Here is a 26,708-nt window from a genome sequence, read left to right as displayed (position 1 = left end):
AGCAATGCGAGAGCCCTTGCTGGAAATATTTTTTTTAAAACAGTTTTTCGGTGAGCAAAGCAAAAAATCTGTTCAGGAAGTGATTTTCTGGTGTAAGGCTTTATTTTTATTTACAATAAATCAAATCGTACATCATTTAAACTGTACCTGTCCTTGGAAAGTGGTTTTTGGAGTTCTAGAACTGATTGGTCGCCAGGTGTCCCCGTCTGTATAAATGTAATTACAGTTGTTACAGTTCTGCAGCCTCTGAGTTGTCATTGCAAACGTGTCTTTTTGCTGTAATATGTTTACAAAATGCCGTCTAAAGAGAAAACGAGAGGGTTGGTGCCCAGGGAGGTCATCGGTCATTGAGAGGTCTTTCCGATTTGGAGATAGGGACAATAGATAGTGTTTGAAAACAATCTACATATAATGTCCTTTCGAGTCCTATCAAGTTATGAATGTGATTGAAACGGCTAATGACAAAGCTGCATGAAGTAAAATTTAATAGTGCTAGGCTAAATATTTTCTGAGTAAATTAGCTAAATCCAAAAACTTACATGCATAGCATGTAGAAGAAGCACCAATGATGTCGTACATCCCCTTCCACGACAGCTAATGCAATACTAGACATACAATTTTAGAAATGTGTATGCAACTGATTTTGGGATGTCAGTGTTTGTTTCCAGTTCGAATTTTCCTCATAAAATCACTTCTAGTAGTGTCCACCAGATGGCAACATTCTCTTTCACTACCGTTTTGCGAGGAATCGGAATCAAGTGAAATTCCGGATTAACTATACCCCCTAGCGGTATTGTCTGCACTGCAGGCAGCAAGCAGCCTTGTAATTTTAGAACTCCTATTTGATGGGCAATGTCGAAGAGGTTATTGATCCAGATAGAGCCCATAATTCCGGTCCTTTTACACGAAAACGCAATAATGAAACAAACATTGTTCAGATAGCTTTCATTCGGAAGATTCGTTCTAATATTCAATTTTGATGGAGACTTAAAGGCTTGGATTCCGATGAGTTAACTTTAATTCTGCCTGCTCATCAAAATTTAATTAGGATAATGGCCTAAGTGACTAATGCCGTGTATATAATGTGATCAGCGCAAAATATACGGTTGTATATAAGTGATCCCAAAATATAAGTGATCCCACACGTTTTCTGGTCTTTGCTTTTTGTATGTTTGATTGTAACCAACATTATTAGAATTACGCCAAATGTTGAATCCATTCAAATGACCATATGTTCATAGGTCATGTCGGACAAGAAATCTGTCAGAAACAGCTTATATGAAAACGCACTTTGCTCTCAACACTTCACACATTCTCTGACGTGTTCATTTGAAATCTGAAAGACACAGTTGTGTTTATGTCAAAACATTTTTAAAAAATGGGGAAGATACGGCTCCGATTTAGTAATCATGGGCAGCCTCTCGGTCTGGAGAAAGTTTTTTTTTTTTTTTTTTTACTATCCCATAATACAAACTACAGGTTAATCTGTTTTACAGTCGCTTTAAACATGTAAGGAGGATCTAGAAATGGAATAGTTATAAGGTCAAAGAACATCAAAAATGAGTGGCCCTAGGTTGTTTTTTAAAAATTTTTATTACTGTGTGTGTGTTTGTGTGTGTGTGTGCATGTATGTGCGTATGTGTGTGGATGTGCATGTGTGTGTGTGTGTGTGCGTGCATGCATGTGCACGTGTGTGTGTGTGTGTTTCTTTTCTCTCAGGAGCTTTTGCAGTATCTGCTATCCCTCTGACTCAGCTCTTGCTTGCGCCTGTAAGGAAAACAAACAACTTTCACTATCCACAGTTAATACACTAATGAGGTGCATTTGAAGCTTCATGGGTGGAAATTGCTATCAAAAAGGAGTTTAGGCCACAGATTGTGAAATCAGCCATAATGCTTCAGTTTAATTACATATAAGACCTCAAATTACCTAGCTGTGCCTGTTCAGTGCATCATCCGGGACATATACTAGACATTTCAGTCGTACCATAAATCACAGGGAATTTTCAGGCAGCACGTTCTGAGCCCTGGAGCAACTGCCTGTCTGTCTGTCACAGTTCTGACCATGCTGTAGCAGTACCGGTGAGTAATGACTGAGAATGACGTCATCAAACAGTACCGCAATCATTCAGAGCCGTGACGCGCATACAGAGCGGTGTGGTCTACAGTAAATCAATGTGATTTTTAATTACAATCTCAGATTATTCCTTCACATTTACAGCTAGTGTGAATGGAATGGAATGACGATACTGCTGTGGATAAGGCTGCGTTCGCTCCGTGTGGTTCAGATGATATGTGATGAGTTGTTCACATGCACTCCACTGGTTAAATGTATTTGGAAATTACCCCTACTAAACACGGGTACATGTGAAATAAGACTATTAAAAATGTACATTGAATTTTGCTAATTAAAATCCCAATAAAATAGTAGTGACTTATCTGTTTTAGAACCCTTTTAAATGATATCATTTGGAACAATACATTTAATTGTGACCAACTATTTGGGAGAAAGTGAATAAGAACGGGGGCGTGGCTGGTCGACCGTTCACCAAAACAATCACACGCCCTCCTTTGGTCTTCAGCAATTTAATCGATCGCGGAAGACACGAACAGCCCCCGAGTTATTCCCACCTATCTGCTTCGATTACTCTAGCCTTGGGAGACTGAATCCAGTTTTCTCATTCAGGAACTGTTTCTCAAGCAGTCGCTTTGTGAGCAGGCGGAGCAGGATACGAGATTTAGATACGAACACGGGATTGATCATAGACATACCGTATCTACACCTGAACTCTGAACCTGAACCTGAACCTGAGCCTGAAACTATTCCCACGTCCAGCTTAATTATAATTTTCCTCGATCAAGTGAACTGAGACACGGTAAGACCGAACTCCCACATTTATTAGCTAGCTAGGTTGTTATAGCGAGGTGAAATTGCTGCTAATGGCTTTGTCAGTCCGCTCGTTTGTTGTGTAATACAGTTATATCCGGCGTTTAACCGCGGGATGTGCAATTGTGAGTGGTGAATGTGTACCAATAGTTGTCATAGCTGGTTAGCTTGTAAAAAATCACAAGGTCTGGTTGAGGCGGTGCTTTTTTCTGTATCTGCACACATAGAAAGGTAGATCGTTAGCTAGCTAGCTATATTGCTAGCTGCTATAGTTCATAATAGCAACTTGAACAGGTCATCGCACTGTTTGGACTATACATCCTAGACCTAGGCTATTGTTAAATCACAAATATGAATTGCAACGCAATATTGTTTTCATCGTTTTGACACCCAGTACCAAGGAGAATTTTATTCAGAAAAGGCAAATCAGCAACTGTAAATATAGCTTGTATACCTAGCTGTACGTCTTGTAGCAGTGTACACAGTGGCGTCAGCTGAAAAAGCAAATCTGCTTAGCGTTATTGTGAAGTTGGTTGCCAACTGAAAATACATGGCTTTGTCTGTAAATAACTGCTGACATCATTGACCTTTATGCCACCATTGACTGTAGCGAGGGATCTAGTTATCCGTACCTGAGTGATGACGGGTAAAAAGATTGACTATATCTTGCTCCAAACTTAGCACATCCTTCTCCAGAGTAACTGGAAACCGAATGTAATTGTGTTGAAAACCAATTGTTGATTCCCACGAAGTTGTCAACTGCAGTAATGAAAGGTGTTGGGAAAATAATTATGCGCAGTATTTCTAACAAGTAGCAGCATTTTTCAGTGGGTTCAATACCGGACAAAATTAGTTATCCTGTGTAAACTTAATCTGAAAACTGGTTTACAGCCGTTTGCAATGAGCACAGGCAAGGCTAGAGAACTCTGTACTTTTAATCCATGCAAACCAAACCCACATTTGCATGTAACTGCCATGCCTTACCCAATCTGAACAGGGCATAGTCCATCACATTGTCTTGGACCTTTCTAAAACAAGGACTGAGAGACATACATTTGGCAAGTTGCCTTCTTAAAAAAAAAAAAAAAAAAAAAAAAGACACAGACACACAAAGAAAAATGTTACAGAATTTTGTGAGCATCATTTGGATATTATTTTCATTCATTGCTGCCAGCCGTGTCTGAATGAAATGGGAGCATGGCAACTCCAACGCTTAACACAGTGTGTGTTTGCGTCTTTGTGTATCTGCGTGCCATCCTGGCTCAACATGGCCGCCGTTTCTCCTCCACCAGGCAGCTGAGGGGTCTGTCGCGCCGGAGTCCTTGTGGCCCGATGCAGACACTGAGGCAGAGGGAGATTGAATGGCACTGAAGACTCAAGGTAAGCGGTTGGGAAGCGGATCTGAACTGGTATTGATCGGTGCCTTGGTGACATGGCTGACCTCGGTGGGGGAGAGGGAGAACTGATCTGCTCTCCACGACCAACCCCCACCCTCCCACCCCGACCCCTCCATAACAATGTTGAGCCAGCAGCACCGAAACCATATGAAGTTGTCGAATGATGGCGTCTGGGAGGAAGGTGTCAGGTGGCCGAATCTGAGGCTCTGCAGAGAACAACAATGACGCAAAATGTATTATTAGCAGTTGCCACTGAAGTGAGTGCACATTTGTTTGTCCCCTTTGCCCCATTCGATCAGGTTTCTGTCGGTCGCTGGGATTCAGAAACGGGTCTCAGTCTCACGGATGCAAGGCGTTACTGTGGAGTTCAGTTTAAAGAGAACGGCTGCAGGTGCCAGGATTCGTGACGTAACGTGTCTGGAGCCCAAGTGCAGCCGCAGTTGCTACTGCAGTTCTCTTTTCTCCTTCTCTGGCTCTCGGTGCCAAGACGACATTGTGTGGAAGACCTCGGTGCTCAGATGAGATGCTCAGACTGGGGCGGGCGCATTAGAGGGAGCCATTTCGGGTCGGTAATTTACAAGTCAAAAAAGCCATGCGGTTTGGACACTCTGACAGTTTTCTTTAAACAAATTGACCGTGTGGAGGACTGGGCTTTGTGTAAACCACTGACTGCTGCTGCTGGTGCTGCTGCTGTCTCTGCTCCTGCTTCTGCTCCTGCTCCTGCTCCTGCTCCTGCTCCTGCTCCTGCTGCTGCTCCTGCTTCTGCTCCTGCTGCTGCTCCTGCTTCTGCTCCTGCTCCTGCTCCTGCTGCTGCTGCTTCTGCTGCTGCTGAGTGCGCGTGTTTTAACAGTGCAGAGGGGCCTACTGAAGGCCTGCAAGTAGAGCTTCAGAGCTGCCCTTGGGCCAGCCAGGGACACACACATACAGGGTTGTTGGTGCTCTCCCTGGCTTTTGATTGACATGCAAAGGAATCCTGGGAACTCGACTGTTCCGGTCGCCGTGACGCCCCGGGGTAAAAGCAGGTAACCTGGGTAAACACTCAGCCTGTTACCAGCGGCCATGTTCCCCTCCGTTCCCCCCTTCTCTCTAGGGGTTTCGTCATACTTGTTCCTGGTTATGGTTATACACTTTGTTGTATGTCGCTCTGGATAAGAGCGTCTGCCAAATGCCTGTAATGTAATGTAATGTAATGTGTGTTCTCACAGCTCTGCGTCCATCACGGCCACGGCCGGCGGTGGCTGTGGGCAAAGGGTGGCCCACCCAAACGTGCGTCTTGCCCACCCAATCAAAAGTTAAGAAAAAAGAAAAAAAAGAAAACGGTCTCTGCCGGTTGATTCAATTAGCGGTATTACTGTGACGATAAGCGCGTTGTCATTTGAATGCATAACACGCAATTCCTCGTGTCCACACCTGCCAGCACCCCCCCCGAACCCCCCCACCCCCCCCCACCCCCCGGTCGACCGCACTAGGTGACACCAGCCCTAGTCTCGCCACTGCGCCTGAGTTGTCCTCCTATTATTTCTACCAGCCCACCCGAATATGGCCCTGATCACAGACGTTATTTTCCTGTGAGACGGAAGCACCCCGAGCCCTATGAGGTCTTCTCGGGGGTGTGGCTCGCAGTGCGGGGTGGAAGGCTGAGGTGTGGAGTCCCAGCTGTGCGTTCGTCTTTTTGGGAGCATTTTTCCCTCTCTGTTTGTTAGATCATAGAGGCGGTCTCTATCCTGGAACATTGTGCCTGCTCTTCCCTGTATGTCACAGGTGCGGTGTGTCCGCCCGGTCTGCTTGTCTCCTGTCTTTCGCCCCTCACCCATCGGTTCGCCTGATCTGTCACCGTTTCAGCCGATTAGTGTCCTACCTGCTGCTCAAGCGCTGCTCACTCCGGAGCATCTTCTCAGAGCTTCCTGCTACTTTTTTTGTCTGAATTTTAACGGGCGAGGTTCAAGTTAAAATCATGTAAATATTAGCTTGGTGGTTTGTGATGAAGAATGAATCCTGATGCTTCTGCTTTTGCCATGCCTGTTGTGGGCGGGGCATAATGAAAAGAACACCGAGAACAAAGCTGATCTGAAGGGCCGATGTGTGTGGATCTGGTGTGCAGCTCGGAGGACCGTGAATTATATTTAAACAGCAACTGTTATTGATATGGGGGGGGGGGGGGGCATGTGACGTACAGTAGCTGGGAGTAACCCAACGTTGTTGAAAGACACCTTCTGAGATACGCAGGATCACCAGAGGCTTGGGCCGAAGCTAGTTTGGATCTGGTGCGTACACGCTGGCTGTGTGAAGCACTTCGGACTTGCCTCAGATGTACCGTAGCTGGTCTGAAATGAAGGAGGATCGGTGGAAACGTGGCCTCCATGTCTTGCTACAGCCAAATACGGGATATGAATCTCCCCTTGGGAGCCGGGCCTCTCATATTCCTGCTGATGTAGAATCAGCGCACAGCTGCATTGTTTCCCTGTCTCTTACCCTCAAGCACTCAGCCCTTTCTGTTCAGAAGGCTGCTAGGGCAGTAATTATCTGGGTTGTCTTTGGTAGTTGATAGCATCTCTCTCTCTCTCTCGCTCTCTCGCTTTCTCGCTTTCTCGCTCTCTCGTTCTCTCGTTCTCTCTCGACCTCTCTCTCTCTCTCTCTCTCTCTCTCACAGACACACACATATGTTAACACTAAGGTCTACAGAGTTGGCCACCGGGTTGTTCTATTGTTATTCTTTTTTTTTTTTTACTGAACTAATTCTCTTACCCAGCTATTTGCATAGCCTTTTCCATTCTGTACACTACATATTATACATGTCAGGAAACTGGGGCTAATTAGTACAAGGGATGAAGTACATTTAACCCTAACCCTAACCCAAACCAGCAACCTTCTGGTTACAAGCCCAGCTTGTTTGAACATCACTCCACTGTGTCAGACACTGCTGCCATTTTTGTTGCTTTTCAGTCTTGTCATTTTTGCCTTGTTGCAACTGTATTTCAGCAACCTTACCAAGCTGCAGAGGGGCATCAGTTGAGTAGTATTTTTTTTTGTCATTTTGCAGCACCATAGGATAGCCTTAAGAGACAGGCATGCGTCTGGTTTGTCTAAGAACTCCGAAATGTGGTGATTTCTGTGTATTCAGTTGTTAACTTTAAATTAACTCAGGGTAAATATGTAGCCTATATGGTGCTGTCTAAGTTGAAAAGGAAAGTGGCTTTGTGATAAGATGGGTTAATGTGTTTAGCAAATTTTCATTCCATGTTGGTTCTTCTGTGGTTTATTGGAGAATTTCTTTTTGTCCTTTCACGCCCTTTGGACATAATATAAAAAAATGTAAGCTATTGAGAGAGAAACAGTAACATGTATTCACACCAGAGGTTGACATGTTTAGTTTTTGACCTGATAAGAGATAAAATATAAGTGATAGATTTTTTTTTGGACACGTGACCCCACCAGACACATGGTCATTTTTCATTGCAGTTTTAATGTGGATTTATTCTAAATTAAATGTAGGCACGAGCCCTGAAACAATGAGGAGTGAAAGTTCATTTTGGGGAGAAATGAAGAGCAGCAGAAATGACTGTATGGGCGGATCTACCCACAATGCATTGTGCAGGGATATTTTTGGCTGTGAGACACATCCGTGGCCATTTTGCTACTTTGGCTATACTCTCATTTGCGCACAGTTCAGTGTGAAACGGGTATGGCACAGGTGTGTGTCTCTGTCGTACAGGTCTCTGTGCCTGAATCTGTGCTGAACGGTTAGCCTCCAGTAAACACAGGGGGGTTTTCATAGCTGTTTCAGTACCCCCCCCTCACTGCATGTAGGGAAACAGGCTTGTGCTCACGCGCGGGACTGCAGATAACCTGTAATTGACGAAAAGGTCGCGGCCTTGGCAACCCACACAATGGAAATAGTGGCAGCGGCAGGGAGACAAGGAAGAGTGAGCTGTCACAGGTGACGGCTGATTGTCGCCAGACTGCACGCACAGTTCATTAGAGAGAAAAAAGCACCGTCTTAATTAGCCTAATTGTTCCCACCTGACACCTGTCCGTGACCGTTTCCTGACTCCGCCTCCATGACTCTCTCAGAGATGCGGAATGTGTGTATCTCACTTATTCAGGGAATTCACACCCAAAGCGCATTCATCCGAGTCCTCCTCTGCCTGTTGCAGGGCTGATGTGACTGTGGTGTGCAGACGGGGCCTGTAGCTGTGCAGTGTGCAGACGCAGACGGGGCCTGTAGCTGTGCAGTGTGCAGACGCAGACGGGGCCTGTAGCTGTGCAGTGTGCAGACGCAGACGGGGCCTGTAGCTGTGTCGTGTGCAGACGCAGACGGGGCCTGTAGCTGTGCAGTGTGCAGACGCAGACGGGGCCTGTAGCTGTGCAGTGTGCAGACAGTGCCGCCTGTTGGGTGATTTGAGACACACACAGGGATGAACTTTTCGTACGATCACTGCAGGCATTTATTCCCATCTCCCACCGCGGGCTACGTAGCTCCTCTCTCAGAGTCCGCCAGAGAGCTGTGCGTCTGTGTGGGGCCTACTGCCGCTTTAAGGCTCCTTCCTGTGCGTCGCAGGCGCTCAACCACATCCTGCTCGAAGGGTCGGACCGTTAGCTTTGGCGCTCGTTTTCTTCGCCTCGTTTTCGTTGGCCCTTCTAGCTCGGTGACGCCTGGCGACGGCGTGACGAATGGGCCGTTTTTTTTTTACCTGTCTGGAGACTCGGGAGTGCGCTCGGTGATGCAATCTGAGTGACAGGCGTGTCAGAGATACAGGGCTACGAAATGTAGCCTTCTCGGGAAAACCAGTTCAGCCCAAAAGAGGAGGGGGGGGGGGGGGGCCTGTTTAGTGTGAAAGCTTGTTTAGTCATCCACTGCTGCCGCTGCGTGACACACGTGCTGCCTGAGACAGGACCGGCCAAAAGCAGCAAATGGTCTCCTCTCAGACTGTTCTGGATGAGCTGGCGTCCAGCAGGTCACACTGTGCAAATGCGGGGAGTCGAGCGGCCCGGTGTGTCCTGCAGGTCCGCGGCAGGGAAGGTCAGAGGACGGCGACGAAATATGACAAGCCTCCTCTTTTTTTTTTCTTCTTCCCCGCGGCATTACCGCGGCGTTCACCAGCCCGGTGACATTTAGCCCCTCCAGGGCCTCCGCGCGTCTCTTTACGTTTGAAAAGCCGCCGTTTCTCGCGCGGTGACCGGGAAACGGGCGTGACTGGGAGCCTCCTCTCCTGCCCTGTTAAGAAAATGGCCGCCTTAGCTCGAGTCTTCCGTCAGAACGAAACGCCAGGCGGTCGGAGACCATTGGTAACCGCTCTCTGACACATCGGCCTTGCTACCTTGGCAAGGATTCTGGTGTCGAACGCGAGCGACGTAACTGAATTCAAGTGATGACGAGCCGAACTGCGTCCGCGTTTAAAAACGTAGGCGAAGACGTTCCGTGTGACGGGATGGCGCTTCAGGTTCTGCGTTTCGGGGGAAAAGAAGTTTGAAATGTTTACCGCGTGTTTTACTATGGGACTGCGGGCCACAGTGGCTATGTAGCGAAGCTGCGAGCTGCCATGCCCTTATCAGATTGTGAGTTTTGTTTTTGTGATGTCTTGTAAGGAGACTGTTTCGGTCACTGTTTATAATTTCAGCGACATCCGCGTGTTAATTCCTGTCGTATCCGTAACTGGTGATTTCGGGTTATTTCCGGCTGTCATGCTTCGGCTGTATCCAGCACTGTTGGCTCCGCCCGTTTTCCAGAATCGTTGGCCTGCGTAACTTTCTCCGCCTTTTCTCCTGTGATGTCACCGCTGTGCCATCCGCACCTCCTGGACGCACGCTGCGCTGCGGCTGGCTCGCGCGCACGTGGGCCACGATCCAGGCTATTTTCAGCACTGCAGAGCACAGAGTACTACAGGAGGGCTAGCACTCTCAGCGGTGCGTTGCTGAGAGGAGCAAAATGTAGAAGTGACCAAAATAAGTGATTGTGACGGAACTTTCACAGACCATTCCGGAATCAGCCGCCATCAGTGACGGCCCAGCCTGTGTTTGTATCCGCAATGCCAAGGCTGCTTACATCGCAGGCTGCGCTTGTAATCTCCCTCCTTAGCGACCGAGCCTGCCCCCCCCCCTCCCCTTGTCGCCTGGCCTCTGTTTCCTCAGCAGTGTCTGCCACCGCCCCCCCCCCCCCCTCCCCCCGCAGACGGCAGTGGCAGGAAAACACAATTACCGCAGGCGGATAAGCGAGCCAATCAGTGATCTGGCACGCGGAGGTGGCCCGGAGAAACGGCCGGACGTTGTGTGGAATTCAAGCGTTCATTTAGCTGCCCAGGAAGTGTATCGGATGGGGGGGGGGGGGCAGGGAGGTCAGCTGTGTGCTGAGGGATGATGAGGTGTGAGTATGTGTGTGTGTGCGCGCGCTTGTGTGTGTGTCTGTGTGTGTGTGTGTGTGTGTGTGTGTGTCTGTGTGCGTGTATGTGTGTGTGCATGTGTGATAAGGCTGCAGGCGGGCTTTATATCCACTTACTGACAGGAGTTGCTGTACTGAATCCATCCTGGCCTGCTGCCTGAGTCTGTGTTCCAGACTGTGCTGCAGACTGGCCTGCTGCCTGAGTCTGTGCTGTAGACTGGCCTGCTGCCTGAGTCTGTGATCCAGTCTGTGCTCCAGACTGGCCTGCTGCCTGAGTCTGTGCTCCAGTCTGTGCTCCAGACTGGCCTGCTGCCTGAGTCTGTGCTCCAGACTGTGCTGCAGACTGGCCTGCTGCCTGAGTCTGTGCTCCAGACTGTGCTGCAGACTGGCCTGCTGCCTGAGTCTGTGTTCCAGACTGTGCTGCAGACTGGCCTGCTGCCTGAGTCTGTGTTCCAGACTGTGCTGCAGACTGGCCTGCTGCCTGAGTCTGTGCTGTAGACTGGCCTGCTGCCTGAGTCTGTGATCCAGTCTGTGCTCCAGACTGGCCTGCTGCCTGAGTCTGTGCTCCAGTCTGTGCTCCAGACTGGCCTGCTGCCTGAGTCTGTGCTCCAGACTGTGCTGCAGACTGGCCTGCTGCCTGAGTCTGTGCTCCAGACTGTGCTGCAGACGAGCCTGCTGCCTGAGTCTGTGTTCCAGACTGTGCTGCAGACTGGCCTGCTGCCTGAGTCTGTGTTCCAGACTGTGCTGCAGACTGGCCTGCTGCCTGAGTCTGTGCTCCAGTCTGTGCTCCAGTCTGGCCTACTGCCTGAGTCTGTGCTCCAGTCTGGCCTGCTGCCTGAGTCTGTGCTCCAGTCTGTGCTCCAGTCTGGCCTGCTGCCTGAGTCTGTGCTCCAGTCTGTGCTCCAGTCTGGCCTACTGCCTGAGTCTGTGCTCCAGTCTGGCCTGCTGCCTGAGTCTGTGCTCCAGTCTGTGCTCCAGACTGGCCTGCTGCCTGAGTCTGTGCTCCAGTCTGTGCTCCAGACTGGCCTGCTGCCTGAGTCTGTGCTCCAGTCTGTGCTGCAGTCTGGCCTACTGCCTGAGTCTGTGCTCCAGTCTGTGCTCCAGTCTGGCCTACTGCCTGAGTCTGTGCTCCAGTCTGGCTTGCTGCCTGAGTCTGTGCTGTAGACTGGCCTGCTGCCTGAGTCTGTGCTCCAGTCTGTGCTGCAGTCTGGCCTGCTGCCTGAGTCTGTGATCCAGTCTGTGCTGCAGTCTGGCCTGCTGCCTGCTTGGTGATTACAGCCTGCATACTCTGCCTGCACCTGACGCCCTAGATTCCATATGACTGAAATTCTCACGTCTATAATCAGTCTCAGGGACATAGTGTATTCATATGAGCAACAGATGTATGATTCACCAAATGTATTTTTTTAAATATATGATTATGTTTCTTTGTTGATTTCACACTAACTGTGCCAGCGTGAGTAGGAGCACATTTTAATAAATTAATGAACAGAACTGATAGCTCAAGGATCTCTATTGTAATACGGTAATCCTGTAGTTAGTTTAGTCGAACGATCCTCAGTTGACACACATCCCCTTACAGATGATGAATTACGGATGAGCTACTGGTCTCCAGGAGGTGAATCTTGATTACCTTCTCTGTAATCGTACCTTTCAGACGCATTCACTGGGGCATGACATCTCCTAACGGTATCGGCAATTAAGTCTGAACATCCTACACCCAACCCACACACGCGCACACGCACACAAATGCACACACACTCAGACACAAGCACACACACACACACACTCAGACACAAGCACACACACACACACACACACAAGCGTACACACGCGCACACACACACACGTCTACACACAGGCTCATGCACGCGCACAAACCCACACACGCGCACACACACAAATGCACACACACTCAGACACAAGCACACGCACACACACACCTACACACGCACGCATGCACACACACACACACACACACACTCGCACGCCCACGCACACGCATACATACACATGCACACACGCGCATACACAAATCTACACGCACACACACACACACTCACACGCACACATACACATACACATGCACACACGTGCATACACAAATCTACACACACACACGCACACACACACACACTCACGAGCACGCACGCTCACACACAGGCTCTGAGTGTTGAGTTCCTGCTGGCTCTCTCTGAGCGCAGGGAGATCGGCCTGTCGGACGGCGGTGTTCAGCGCGGTGTGTGCGTGTGACGGGAAACCGGAGCCGAGCGCCGCGAGAGCAGCAGTTTGTCGGCGGCGTTGTCTGCGCCGCGCGGCTCGTTCAGTGATAACGAGAGCGTGTCCGAGGCGCAGGGAGACCTCGAGGCCTACCGCAAGGAAGTTCACAAGGGCAGTCAAACTGGAAAAAAAAGTGAACTTTACAGATTGTGTCCGTTGGTTCCCCTCTGGTGCGACGCGTTTCCTGATGTGATGCGTTGACTTGACGGGCATTTTGTCCCCTTCGGTTTGATATTTGGCTGCCGTGGTGTTTGCTCTGTGTGAGAGGGCCTTTGCGCCCCTGAGTGGGTACTCTCCTTGAGCTGACGGTCCTCTGAGGACCGGTTGCTGTTTGGAGAGACGGATGGCACAGGACACACACACACACACACACACGGGCACCTGCAGCACACACACACTCCTCTCCCAGGTGGGGGAGAGCAGCTCCTCCTCCCTTTTACCCGTCATGTATGAGAGACTGCGTTGCCCGATCGCTTGGGCTTTGGAAATCACAGATCTCTCCAGGCAGCTGCTGAACGGAAGCTGTAGAAAGCGGGTCTTCCCGGTGCTTCTGCTGAGTGAGTGAGTGAGTGCAGGAGCTGTCCAGAGCAGCCTGCCGGGGGCCTCTGTGGTACTGCAGCCGTCCTTGTCTGTGCTGAGAGAGCCAGACTCGTCTGACCTGGTCGCTGTGCGGCGGCCTCCGCCTGCCAGGAACTCTGCATAAGCGCCCATGGAGAGGAGCTCGCAGAGTGGATTGCATTATCGGAAAATGGCTACATAAAACAATGTATTATAATAAGGGGAATTTGTGTGTTTGTGTGTGTTTGTATTTGTGTGTGTGTGCGTATGTGTCAGAGCTGCTGCAGCTAAAAGCAGAGGTTCCAGTGGCAGCCCTGTAGCTGTCTCTGTGTGATGCCCATTCCCCTTCCTGTAGCTGCCTCTGTGTGATGGGCCTGTAGCTGTCTCTGTGTGACGCCTGTTCCTCTCCTGTAGCTGTCTCTGTGTGACGGCCTGTAGCTGTCTCTGTGTGATGGGCTGTAGTTGTCTCTGTGTGAGGGCCTGTAGCTGTCTCTGTGTGATGGGCTGTAGCTGTCTCTGTGTGACGGCCTGTAGCTGTCTCTGTCTGACGGCCTGTAGCTGTCTCTGTGTGAGGGCCTGTAGCTGTCTCTGTGTGATGGGCTGTAGTTGTCTCTGTGTGACGGGCCTGTAGCTGTCTCTGTGTGACGGGCCTGTAGCTGTCTCTGTGTGATAGCCTGTAGCTGTCTCTGTGTGATGGGCGCTCCCCTTCCTGTAGCTGTCTCTGTGTGATGGGCCTGTAGCTGTCTCTGTGTAAGGGCCTGTAGCTGTCTCTGTGTGAGGGCCTGTAGCTGTCTCTGTGTGATAGCCTGTAGCTGTCTCTGTGTGAGGGCCTGTAGCTGTCTCTGTGTGATGGGCGCTCCCCTTCCTGTAGCTGTCTCTGTGTAAAAGCCTGTAGCTGTCTCTGTGTGATGCCTGTAGCTGTCTCTGTGTGATGGGCGTTCCCCTCCTGCTCCCAGCTCTCTTCCCGTCCTCGCTCTCTCTGTCTGAGAGCCCTGGCAGCTGCCAGCATCCCCCTTTTCAGTCAGCAACAAGCCGCCCCGTGCTGTCAGCGCGCCAGAACACCCTGGCGCAAATAATCCACACGCCCCGCTCCTCCTGGTTCTGCGCACCCCCCCAAACTTCTTCCCCCCCCCCCCCCCCCCCCCCCCCCAAATTCCAGCAGGACAGGCCCTCATCCTGCTGCAGGTTGAGGTCCTTATTGAGTCTGTCCAGGTCAACTTTACAAAATTAGAGGAGCGTTAATACAGTCATGTAGTGCTGTTGTCTTTCTCCGCATTCAGTGAACACAGCCTCACAGTACAAAGTTATTTTGCTCTTTATTCAGTGAATATGTGTGGAATGAATGTGCAGGTTGAGATTAGTGTTTTACTGTTAGAGTGATGAAGAGTGTCCTTGCTTTCCAGCGATGTTGGGTCGTTAGTTTTCTCTGGGATACGTCACAGCTCAGCCATCCTGCTCGTTCACGTTCACGTGATTTTCGGTCAGACAATTGAAAGGAAGATGGAGGTGATGGATTGTGTGCCTAGCTGCGTGTCATTTCCTGTCAGGCTGTTTACCTTCTAGGCTAGCAATCGACTAGCAGTCAATCGTGGGGTTTTTCAGTGGGTTGAGAATGCAAGTGCCACAAGGAACTGAATGCTGCACAGTTCCGTAGTTATCAAAGAAGGTCTGTGTTTTCATATTTCACAATTTATTTCAAATCCATACAACCAAAAAACAAGATTTCGAAATCAGGCCAGCCAATCCATAACAATACATCAGCCACATAGAGAACTGCTGTCAACAGGACCATGGTGCCATTGCACACCCCTTATGACACCACGGTAGTGGGCTTCTTAATCTGTGTAATCCCTCCCTCTCCCCAATATAAACAATATTCATATTGTACTTTTGAAAAGAAAGTAAAAAAGCACAGAATGTGGAAAGTGCAATTAACTTCCCCTGTTTTTGTAATACTGTTCACTCAGCGCTGTGTTCCAAAACACAGTGGCGTAATGGTGGTATTTTATCTTCAGTGTTCTTGTGTTTTTTTTTTTTTTTATTGGTTTTTGTCCGTACGCTGTTGTTTATTTTTTGGAGTATTCCGTCACGGTTCTCTTTTTTGAATGTGGTTGTGTAACATTGGAGTAACGTATCTGCGAGAGATGTTTTTGAAAAAAAAAAACGTCGTTTCCCCCCTTGTCTGGAGTTTCCACGGGGGCTGGGCCTGACCGCATGGAGCCCGGAAAACCCCCGTCCCGGGCCCTCCCTCCTCCGTCTCTTCCCAGATTTGTTTTCCTTTACCAGAAGACACGCTGGCTTCGCTCGTAATACTTCGCTTTTGATTGCCTGTGGGAGCCGAGGTGGGTAATGCAAATCTCTCCTCCTCACCTCAGGGGTGTTTTGTTTTGTTTTTTCCGCTGTTGTGTGGGTAGCTTTTACGGGACGGTATATTACCGCATCAGATTTATCGTACGGCTTTTACCTTTTCAAAAAGCTGTCTGTATTTTTTTTTTTTTTTTTTTACTCCTGTAATATTTTTTGTAGAGGCCGTTCTGTTTAAAATCTCATCTCTTTATGTCGCCGGCTCATCTCCTCCCCGTCACGCCTCATGCTGTTTATTACCCTGAATTTCTCGTCTGCGCTCTTCTGTGTGGCTGTTATTTCGCGGAGTCGCGTCTCCGTTTGATCGATCGATGAACCGGTTGATTCGCTAATTGACTGAGTGATTGACATCGAGCTGCTCCTTTACCGTTTGGTTCCGTCTGCTTGCTTCATAACCTTCGCGCAGCGTTAAGCTGATCTTTCACAGCCCTTTCTGTCTATCCGTTATTTCCACAGGACGTTCATTTCTGGCTTGTTTTGGCTGCAGGGACGTGAGATCACTCTGTAGATGCATTTAAAAGCATCTCTGGTTCGTACTGCCATCTGGATTAAATCTCTGTTACCACGGTCCCTGTACAAAATAAAATGGTAGCACGTCCTTATAAGGGTCAGTATATGCTGTTAGAGCTGTTCTACTTATTTGTGATGACTGATTTTTAAACTGTTGATATGCAGATGTAAAATATTAATAGGCAATAAGATTTCCTTTTTGGTAATTGGTGTTGCATATTTGTCTGAAAATAGGCTGCCTAAATTGCATGTAACTGTGAACATCAGTGCCTGGGCCTCACATTAGTTACAACAGTGTGGAAAATACTTTTTGAAGTTCTTAGTGACTTGTTACTTTGTAAATTTAAAAAACTAATTTCAAGCTGCTCACTGTCTTTTAAAATATGTCATTATTGGGTGTAGGTTGTAGGTTTGGCTGCTGTTTTAATCAAACATGACCAGCAGAAGATGTGATTGGATGACACAGAGCAAGCGTGTCTCCCCCCGGGTGTCAGAGCAGACGGTCACTGAGTGGGTCATCAGGGTCTGGTCTGTCCCAGGCCCCAGCCTGGAGGAGGAGGAGGAGGAGGAGGAGAGCGAGGACAGAGTGACAGGAAGCTAGTAACTGCTCCCTTTGTACTATGTTGGGGGGGGGGGCTCTCACCTTGCCTGGCTGACGTGTGCTTGGCAGTGGCTTTCCTTCCCGCTAAAGAAGCCAATTAGGGGGGGGGGGGGGGGGGCTTTGAGCCTAGGGCCACTGACAGGCTGACCCGTGCTGACCCACCTGTCAGGGCTTCTGTGGGGTCTCATGCCCTGGCCCGTCTGGGGAAACCACTCTCTGGACCGTAATCCCAGCTGTCGACGCCCACGCGGCTCATACAGCCACACGGGGCCCTGCAACAAGCTGTCTGTCACCAGGAACCGAGATGCTTGTTCTCCTTGGTCTCCGGGGTTGCCAGAGTCTGTGTGAGGATGCCGGCCACCTGGCAGTGGTGTGCAGCAGATCCCCCGTTCTGAGAGGAATCGGAGCTGGGCTGGGCATCGTGCTTTTCGGTACGCGGTGGCCGATGAGCGCTTTCAGAGTGGAGTCGGAAAACGGCGTCAGTCTGTTCTAGTGCCCGTTTCAAACGCTTCTGGCTGCCGAGGTGTGGGTGGCCCTTTGTGCCCCCTAGCCCCTCCCCCCCCCCCCGGATTCCTGTTTGTTGACTCCATCGGCGCTCAGACAGCCTGACGGCACGCTGCTGACGGGCACGAGCGCGGCTGTGCCAGGAGACGGGCACGCGAGGTTCCTCTCTGTTTTTCAGGGGGTTGTGAGTACGCCCGTCTGTGGGCGTGGCCTCCGCCGTCAGGAAGGCCCAGGTCGTTATTTTTTTCCCCGCCTTTTCCGTTTTCCGTGTTTTGGTTTCCCGTCTTCCGCGCCCTGTGCTGTAAGTTAGCTTGGAGTTGTTTTCCAGGCGTGCGATTTGCTTGCACTTCACCGTAAATGGATGTCACTGTTTTATTACGAAAAGGGAATGCAAAGTATTTTTTGTCATGGTGGGGATGCCATACATTCCAAGGGGGCAGAACTCAGACTGAACAGGCAGTGAAATGTCCAACTGTTGCCTCTCTCTTATTTTTTTTATTTTAACAGTTGCCTGCCCCCATTCTGAGTGAGTCTCTAATCAGCTGTGAAAGTTACTGAATTACTCCAATGAACAGGTTTCAGAAGTCCAAATGGCATTTTTTAAAATCTCATCTCTCTCTCTCCTCCTCCTCCACCTGGCACTCAGTCAGTCTTTGTAAATCCAGTGGTAAAAGGTGTTAGTGAAAGCCTTAGACTCTTTTTCACCCCCCTCCCCCCCGCCCATCCTGGTGCATAGTAATCCCCTTTTTCTTCTCCCTGCCTGTGTGCGTGTGTGTCAGCGCTGTTGCCACAAAGTCGTTTCCATACCCAGCGGACCCCGAGCCTCTTACTGCACATAATTGGACAGATTATTACTCCACATTTTACATTTGCCCCGGGTTGTTCACTGGCTGGCTGGCTGGCAGTGTAATGTGAGTTTGCATTGTGCGTTTGCTCGGTGCATTCGATAGGATAGCCTGAGCTGATTCGATTTGTACTCTCTTCCTGCTTTTTTTTTTTTTCTTCTCTCCTTTAACAAATGTGCTGTCTCACCTCCGTGGCCAGTAAACGGCAGTTGCTCAAGAAAACCGTCCGATTCTTTTTTTTTTAAAAACGGCGTGGGCGTTTCCGTAGCTGAAACTGATGCTGGAGCTGATGGTGTGGGAGAGGGGCTGTGGTGTCGGCCTGTGGTGGGCAGACAGGCAGGCAGGCAGGCGTCAGGAGTTTTGTCTGAGCGGGAGAACGTGGGCTGCATTAACAAGCAGCAGGTAGTACAGTAATGGCGCTGACCCTGGCCTGTGGAATGACTCCGTCCCACGCGGGGCTAGTGGAGGTCAGGCTGTTACCGCATGCAGAGGGTAGAACTCGCGAATCGCATCTATACCTGGCTGCACGCTCTGATTCGGCTGGACGTAATTCATTTACAGACCTGGGTATGAGCTCCCGTGACAGTTCTGTAGATGTATTATAAATGTGTTATATATTTTTTTTCCATTTCAGCGCTGTCTCTGTCTGCATGACGGTGATGATGTCCTAGCCTGGCTCTAGGGGGGTAGGGAGAGTCTGGCAGACGCGGGCTTAGCCCGTCTAAGCAGGTTATCCCGGCCCCCCCTGTTTAAGGCTGTGCTTATTTTAGAGTCCGGGGCTAATGACCCTGTCCTCATCTTCACCCCCCCCCCCCCCCCCCCGTGTCCTGGGGTGACTCCGGCGGGACGCCGCCCACTCGTTACCCCGCCTCCCGGCGAACGAATTTAGAATCTACGAGTGAGCTTCATTACGCGCTCCGTCGGCAGTGCGGTGCTTAACAAACGACAGCGTTGCCTTAACAACAAGTTCTTGATGGGCAGAGCAAAAACTGGAAAGGGGGGGGGGGGGGAGGCTGCTGTTGGCATGGCAACTGGGTGATGTGTTCTCAAACAGCCGGAGACGCACGCGGACGCGTTGACGGTCGTTTCTGTCTTTCAGACCGGACGGATCTGAGAACCATTTTGATCCTGCATATCATGCGCTTCTGAATATGAATGCTTATCTTTACGTGCACTTGAGTACGGTTTTGAAGTTTGAACTGAAGGAACAGAAAGCTCGGTTGATCAAACACGGTTTCCTGAAATGCAGTTGGGAAATGTAGTTTATCATTAAAGGCCTGTGCTCTTTTTATATTATTGGGCAAATGAAGAAACTTTCTTCTGATTAAAACATTTTTGCAAAACAACTGTCTGAGCATTTCATTGGATCTGAACACCGTCTCCTGACTGGTGTTAGAAACCACCAAGAGTCTTTCTGCCCGTGTGCACCAATTAACACCGAAACAGCCCGATTTCCTCACTTATGGCATTGAACACTGTGAGTGTAAATGGAGACATAGCCAAGATCCGTAAACGCTCTTTATAAATCTGAAAGTTAAAGACGTGCATTGTGCCCAGTGTGGTTCTGGATGGGGATCGTCCCTGCTCTCTTGGGAAGGCGCAGAAGTCATCCCGTGGGGAAGCGAGTGCTGATTGGGCAGCCTGGACGAGGCCGCGGGCGGGGCGGGGTGAGACAGGGCGGGGCGGCTGCGTTTGGGCCATCGTGTCAAGGTTGCGTGCGCAATCCCTGAGCGAAATCTGCTGATGCCTTCCCTCAAAAACACTTATCGATGTTTTTTTTGCGCTCTCTTTCTTTGATTGTGAGAGGTTGGGCGGGGGGGGGGGGCAGGGGGGACTACTGTGAAGTCTTTGATGAATAAATCCCTGTGATTTCGAAACTTTCCCCTAGCCGAGTCGGCCTTGCACGCCAGTTTGTTTTTTTTCAGTCTTTCGTTCCATTTCCAATTCATCAGAGGTTTGTCTCATCCTCCCCCATCCCCCTGATGCAGTTCGGCCATTTTGGCTCTTCGGAAGGCCCTTCTGTGTGCTGTTACCCTTGGGCTGATTTGATTTGAGACTGAAGCTGACCGCGCCTAGTTTTGGTACACCTGAAGCAGATGCTCCGAGTGGTTCCTCAGCCGTCCTCATTGGTGTTTGGGCATAAGGGGGACTTGCACAAAGCCTCCTCCATGCACTACTCATCTGTGCATTGCCAGGGTGGGGAAACGGACCCTGTTTACCTGGGTGTTAGAACAGAAGCCTGCCCTTCCCTGGAGGCAGTTAGTTATGCCTTTGCTGCCCCCTCCCTCTCTCTCTGTCTCTGTCTCTCTGGCTCTCTCTTTCTGTCTCTCTGGCTCTCTCTCTGTCTCTCTGTCTCTCTCTGTCTCTCTCTCTCTCTGGCTCTCTCTTTCTGTCTCTCTGTCTCTGTCTCTGTGGCTCTCTGTCTCTTTCTGTCTCTCTCTCTCTGTCTCTGTCTCTTTCTGTCTCTCTCTGTCTCTCTCTCTTTCTCTCTCTCTCTTTCATCTCTTTGGAGCGCATTTCCTGCAGGCGGCTCTATCGATGCATCTGACTGCACGCACGCCCACCTTCCCATCAGCCCCCGTGTCCCGAAACCAGGTCACGTCTTGTTATTCACCCGAGGAGCGAGTCGCGTCCTCCTCAGCCCCTCCTGCTGACGTGTGAAGCCCACCCCCCACCCCCCCCCCCCCCCCCCCCCCCGAGCGGGGGCTCTCTGGCTGCCTGCCTGTTTAAATCCACTGCTCCACAAGCGCTAATTTTACTTAGGGGCCCCCCCAGAGCTCAGCGAGGAGAAGTGTGGGGCCTGACGGCCTTCGGTCAGACAGGGTGGCTCCTCCTCCTCTCAGATATCTTGAGCCCATTGGTGCCTGTAATTTGGGTCCGGGGCCAAGGTTCCTGTCAGCGCACACGGAGCGCTCCTCGGGCCTGTCTGCCCCGTCAGCCATGTGAGGACACGGCATGGAAAACATTATTTGGGTCTGTTCAGTCCGCACCAAATGGCCATTTCTCATATTCGGTGAAACAAGGTGTGTAAGTTGTGCTTGGCTGTGCATTCAGTTAGCCCGGGTTGACTGCAAGTGTAATTTAGAATTAAAGTTTTCAGTTACTCATCAATATCAAGTGTTGAGTTCACTAGTTAAATGTAACTAGTGAACTCAATCACTGCTTTTCATTGCAGCAAAAAAGCATTAGATTGTCGTAATAATTTTCGTAGCAATTCACACAAATTTATTTGCCTATAAGCTTTACATTTACCTGTACATTCCCACAAATTGCACAAAAAGCACGGAGGATCGGGTCAGTTATCCGACACCATTCCCCCCCGGGGCGTGCTGCTGTGTGAGATAAAGGCAGCGTGCTGTAGAGCGATGGAGCTCTAATTGGAGATTAATGAGTGCATCATTCTGGTACGTCCCCCTCTGCGGTCCGTGCTCTTGCGGAACGCGAGCCGCTGACCGAGGTAGACGGGGAACGAACTGCAGGACCGAGGGCGTCCCGTCCTCCGCGTCCGCTGACATCATCGGCCCGAGCGCTCTGCCGGCCGATTGGGTTAAAGGCGAGAGAAGCCGCGTGACTGTTGTGCTTTGTCCTTAATGACTGGGGCGACATAGCTCAGGAGGTAAGACCGGTTGTCTGGCAGTCGGAGGGTTGCCGGTTCAAACCCCGCCCTGGGCGTGTCGAAGTGTCCTTGAGCAAGACGCCTAACCCCTAACCCCTAACTGCTCTGGCGAATGAGAGGCATCAATTGTAAAGCGCTTTGGATAAAAGCGCTATATAAATGCAGTCCGTTTACCATTTACCATGCTCCCCCGGCCAGTCAAAACAAAGCGTCGAACACGGGCGTCAAAGCGAGATTTATTGCGTGCGTGTCGGCGGAGAGGAGAGAGGGCCAACAAGGCAGCGACTGTACGCCTGGGGCCACTCGCATTCTGTCTCAGACATCGCCGAGGTCCCGATTTTTTTTTCGTCGCGTGACCCGTGAGTAACGAACGTTTGGCCCGAGCTCCGATCTCTTCTGAGAGAACGAACGTCGACTTCCCCGAAATTAAGCCATCTCACACAGCTGGTGGTTAATTAGAAGCAATCTGCCACAGAGAATGGACTGTTGAGTAATTAGAAATGGAGTCATGTTGGAATTCGCATCTCCGTCTCATCAGATAACAACCAGATCAGAATCTGAGGAGAGCGCACGCGGTTACTGCTTATGGGAGACAAAAAGGAAGCAGTGAATTCGGAGTCCCTGTTGTTTGTTTTTATTGCGGAATATTAATAACGTGTGAACCACAAAAATGATCTATGCATGCCAGTTTTTATCATGCAATTCTCAGGATGAAGGCGGACTCCTGACTGAGCCTGGTACAGTGCCGTAAAAAACTATATCACCGCCCCCCCCCCCTTCCTGATTTACTTATTTGTCACACTGAATGGTTTCAGATCCTTTGGCAAAATGTAATATTGGACAAAGGGAACCTGAATAAACCCAAAACACTTTTTTTTTTTTAAACTCTTAATTTAATTTATTTCATGAAAAAATCAGGAAGGAGGCAAATACTTTTTCATGGCACTGTGTGTTGGCAGATGGAAAGTAAAAGGTTTATCCAGCCACTCCCCGCAATCTCAGACACTCAAATGCAGGAAACACTAAGCCACTCAAATGCAGGAAACACTAAGCCACTCAAATGAAGGAAACACTGAAAGCCACATTTCAGATGCAAACCTAACACTGAGTAATAATAGGACTTAAGAGCTGCCCATTTTAACATCCACCACTGTGAAAATATCTCATTTGTATATGCAAGGTCCAGTAGCCTATTCCATTTTGGAAAAGGTACCACGTACTGTATGATGTTTGCCATTGCAATGTTGTTAAGGAAAAACTCATGACGAAAAACGTAACAATGTATTAATACAGCATTAAATATCCAAACGGCAAAAAAAATCAAAGAGTACCGTGTAGATAGCAACATGTATAAGGATTTATCAGTCATTCAGAAAAATGAATTAGTGATTAACAGTACCTGGAGCTGCCCCCGAAGGTCTTTTTATTAATTGGTTGTTAGGTGAGCACCATGTGGCTGCAGCTAAAACACTTTGTCCTTAATGACTGAGACACCATTATTTAATAATTCTGTGTAAGCTTATTCATCACATATGAATGACATCGTAAATATTCATAAATGGTTTATGCGCTTTATAAACCATTTCTGAATGACGGTATCTCTTAGATTATCATTGATCTAATTTAATGATGTTCCAAGCGTGGTAATTTTTTACCATTATTTCTTCCGGTCAAGTCTGTCCTTAAGGCTCTAAGCTTACAGCAGGCGTCTTTTAATGTGAGGTTTGATTTGCATTGGTGCTCAGTGTAGCAGTATACCAACTTCCATTAATTTGTCACAATATAATTAGGCAAGAGTGCATTCTGCTGACCTGTGGCTTTGAATACATTTGAGCTTATTACAGTCAAAATGACAGATTTCTGTCTTCAGCAACTAAAGCAAGGATATTGAGTTTGTGAACTAGACCAGAAAGACATTACTCCTTCTGTATGTTGCTTTGGGGTTGGCAAATCCCATACTCTCTCTTTGTGCAAGATCTGCTCTCTTTTTCTGAATATTATATGTGGCTGCCTTCCATAAGGCTTTGCTCCCAAGTTCTTTATAGATGAGGGTTTTGGAGCATTTTTCTAGCTTAACCAAAACTGCGTACATATTTACACTGTGTCGATAGGTCACACACACTTTTTTAAGCATAGAAATTAACGTGCAACTGAAACGCGACTGCAAACGTTCCCTCAGGGACAGTGAGCTTAAGATGAGTTGTCCTAGCAGGGCAGAGGGGTCCCTGTTTTTCGGCTAGGAGGCTGCTGCTCAGTCAGTCCCTGCCAGGCAGAAATGTTGTTAGATTTGCATCAGCGTCCGAGCCGACGAGAAATAAATCCATCGGCCAATGAAAAATGACCGATCGGCAACCGTTTCATGTTTGAAGCAACCCGATAGCGGCGAAAGTAGAATGACGCTATGGCAACAGGACAACGGCGTCAAACCAAACCGTACGCGTTGACCAGAAGAAAACCGTGGCAACAGCGGGGTATTTTGGTGGACAGATCCAAGCTGCTGTGTTAACGATGTTAAACTATCAAATGGAATAAAAAAAGTTCTGCAACTTGATAAAAAACAACATATGATTTTTATGGCTCCAAGTTATGTTTTGTACTTTAAACCTCCAATAAAGCTACCAGGTTGTAAAGGCAAGAAGAATAAGTTTGCCTGAGAATGCATGGTGATGACTCTTACTTTGAGTGCCTATTTCAAAACTAGTGCTGTGATAACTTCAACAATTCCACTTCTGCCAAGTTTCTACTGTTATAAAATTACGCTCGGTGTTTGTTGGGTGCACTAGCTTGCACTGTTCAAAAAAAAAATTGTATGTGCTATGCATTAGAGGCTTAAGCTGTTGGTTTCATGTGGGGTTTGTAAAAAATGGTGTGGTAATTGCCTTGCAGGTGCTGCAAAACAATAATGATGAGTGGTTGCATCACCTACCCAGTCACAAATTGAGTCACAGAAGACCTTCTGTGGCATGCATCTCAGTTTTATCGGTTAGCTCGGTGTAGCGAAAACAAAACCGGTATCGGCTCCTCGTCACTTACGTTTTCATTTCATACGATAATGCGCATGAAGTGAGAAGTAAAGACAATGAAACGCGTGAAGTTCTCGAGCCTTGAGGGCGACGTCGGACGAGGTCATCCGAACACCTGCCTGCCCTCCGGTGGGCGGCGAACGTTTCTGGGACCCTGTGTTTTTTAACGGTGCCCGTTGATGCGGCCCGGTCCCGGTGTGTGTGTGTGTGTGTGTGCATGCTCTGGCATTCATTACACCTGCATTACCGGCGCTGGTGTTGTTTCCACGGCAGCGGCTTGGTGTCTGGAGGCGCCAATGCATATTCAGTAGCCTGCTTTGTTTTTGTTTTTTTGTTGTTTTTTTTTCCTCTCTCTCTCATATTTTTCCTCTTTCTTTCTCTCTCAGTTTCCACGTTTAGAGCGAAGCAGAATGTTAATAAGCTGTTGAAAATTCCGAGAACTGACTCCTGCTGCTCTTGAACGCACACGTCACATGTTCTGTTCGCTCCTCGGTGTGCAGGCGGTTAATTAACTCTTACCTTACCTTTCATTTTCTCCCCCTCAGTCCCATTCTCCCAGTCCCAAGGCTTTTGGGAACTCTTTGTAAGAGGTTAAATGTTTTTAACGGCTCAGTGAGAAAGAGAGGTCTGTGAGGAGGTGAATTATTAGCTACGCCGTTTTAAGTAGATGTTCTCTGGTGGCAGGCGGGTAGGCAGGCATGGAGTAGTCTCTGCTTCGTGTGGGTCGTTCAGCACCCCCGACAGGCTAAAGCACCTGAATATGTGATTAATGTGGGGTCATTTTGTGTGTGTGTGTGTGTGTGCGTGTGTGTGCGTGTGTGTGTGTGTAGGCATGTCCGTGTGTGTGTGTAGGCGTGTCCGTGTGTGTGTTTAGGTGTGTGTAGGTGCATGTGTGTGCGCGCGCGCGTGTGCCCGCGTGTGTGTGTATTCGTGTGTATTCGTGTGTGTTCGTGTGTGCGTGTAGGTGTGTGTGTATGTAGGTGTGTGTAGGTGTGTGCCTGTGTGCATGTGTGTCTGCCTGTCTGTGTGCATTGGTATTTGTGTATCCTTCTCTTTTTCCGTATGACTGTCTGTGTCCGTGCGGAGCAGTGCAGCAGTGGCTGTGTGAGGCGTGGGTATCTCTGCTTGTCCACCTCTGTGGGTCTCTATAAGCACACCGTGCTGTGGACAGTGATTGTGATTGTGATTGTGATGAATGCCAGAGACCATGTTGACGATTACATCAGTATTGCTGGAGAATGGGGGGGGGGGGGGTGGTATGGGACAAATACCAGGCAGGGCAGAGATTGTGTCATTTCTGGAAGGTCTCTGGTGGATTCAGGCTGAATGGCATGCGTTTAATGAAACCCCAGGGATGGAGGAATAACGTGTCAGCTCTGGACTATAAAAACTGGGAACAAAGAGACAGAAATGACAGGTGTTGGTTTTTGTTTTGCTGGCATGGCAGTAGATCATTATCTGTAATTAACATGGCTGTAATTGAGGAAAGGCTATTTGTTATGGGAAAGCCTTCTGCATCCAAGAAAAACTGTGTCTATATTTCTTTGATGCGCTAAAGAAAAGGCAAAATAAGTCTTTCTGAAGCTTGCAGAAATATTGCTCAGTTCTCAGCTGTGAACTTTCTATTCATATTCAATGCACAATGCACACAGGCCATGACTGGGGCACTAATATCTCTCCTTGCCCGGGGAAAGAGTCTGTCTATTTGCAGAGGTGTTGACGGGGGTGTTTGAGGGTGAGGCTGTACC

General features: G+C 49.0%; 2 protein-coding genes across 4 annotated transcripts in view; both read left to right on the top strand.

The window, feature by feature from the left end:
- The first annotated feature begins 2,588 nt into the window (after window positions 1-2,588).
- LOC118221134 (testis-expressed protein 2-like) overlaps window positions 2,589-26,708 on the top strand; it is a 53,530-nt gene continuing 29,410 nt past the window's right edge. For 2 of the 3 annotated variants that reach the window (XM_035405876.1, XM_035405874.1), the window contains exons 1-2: window positions 2,589-2,875; window positions 4,179-4,266. The gene's annotated coding sequence lies outside the window, so the exon portion shown is untranslated. Of the gene's footprint in view, window positions 2,876-4,178; window positions 4,267-15,764; window positions 15,840-26,708 lie in introns of those variants that run through there. The other variant, XM_035405875.1, reaches the window with a different exon arrangement.
- On the top strand, window positions 10,638-11,890 carry LOC118220406 (keratin-associated protein 4-6-like). The gene is made up of 4 exons (XM_035404266.1): window positions 10,638-10,642; window positions 10,834-10,896; window positions 10,978-11,178; window positions 11,272-11,890. The coding sequence occupies exons 1-4, from the start codon at window positions 10,638-10,640 to the stop codon at window positions 11,888-11,890; spliced, it is 888 nt and encodes a 295-aa protein (XP_035260157.1).

Source organism: Anguilla anguilla, chromosome 2 (assembly GCF_013347855.1).
Source record: "Anguilla anguilla isolate fAngAng1 chromosome 2, fAngAng1.pri, whole genome shotgun sequence".
NCBI lineage: Eukaryota > Metazoa > Chordata > Actinopteri > Anguilliformes > Anguillidae > Anguilla > Anguilla anguilla.
Note: the sequence above shows the minus strand (reverse complement) of the source record. Positions and strands in the feature narration are given on the sequence as shown.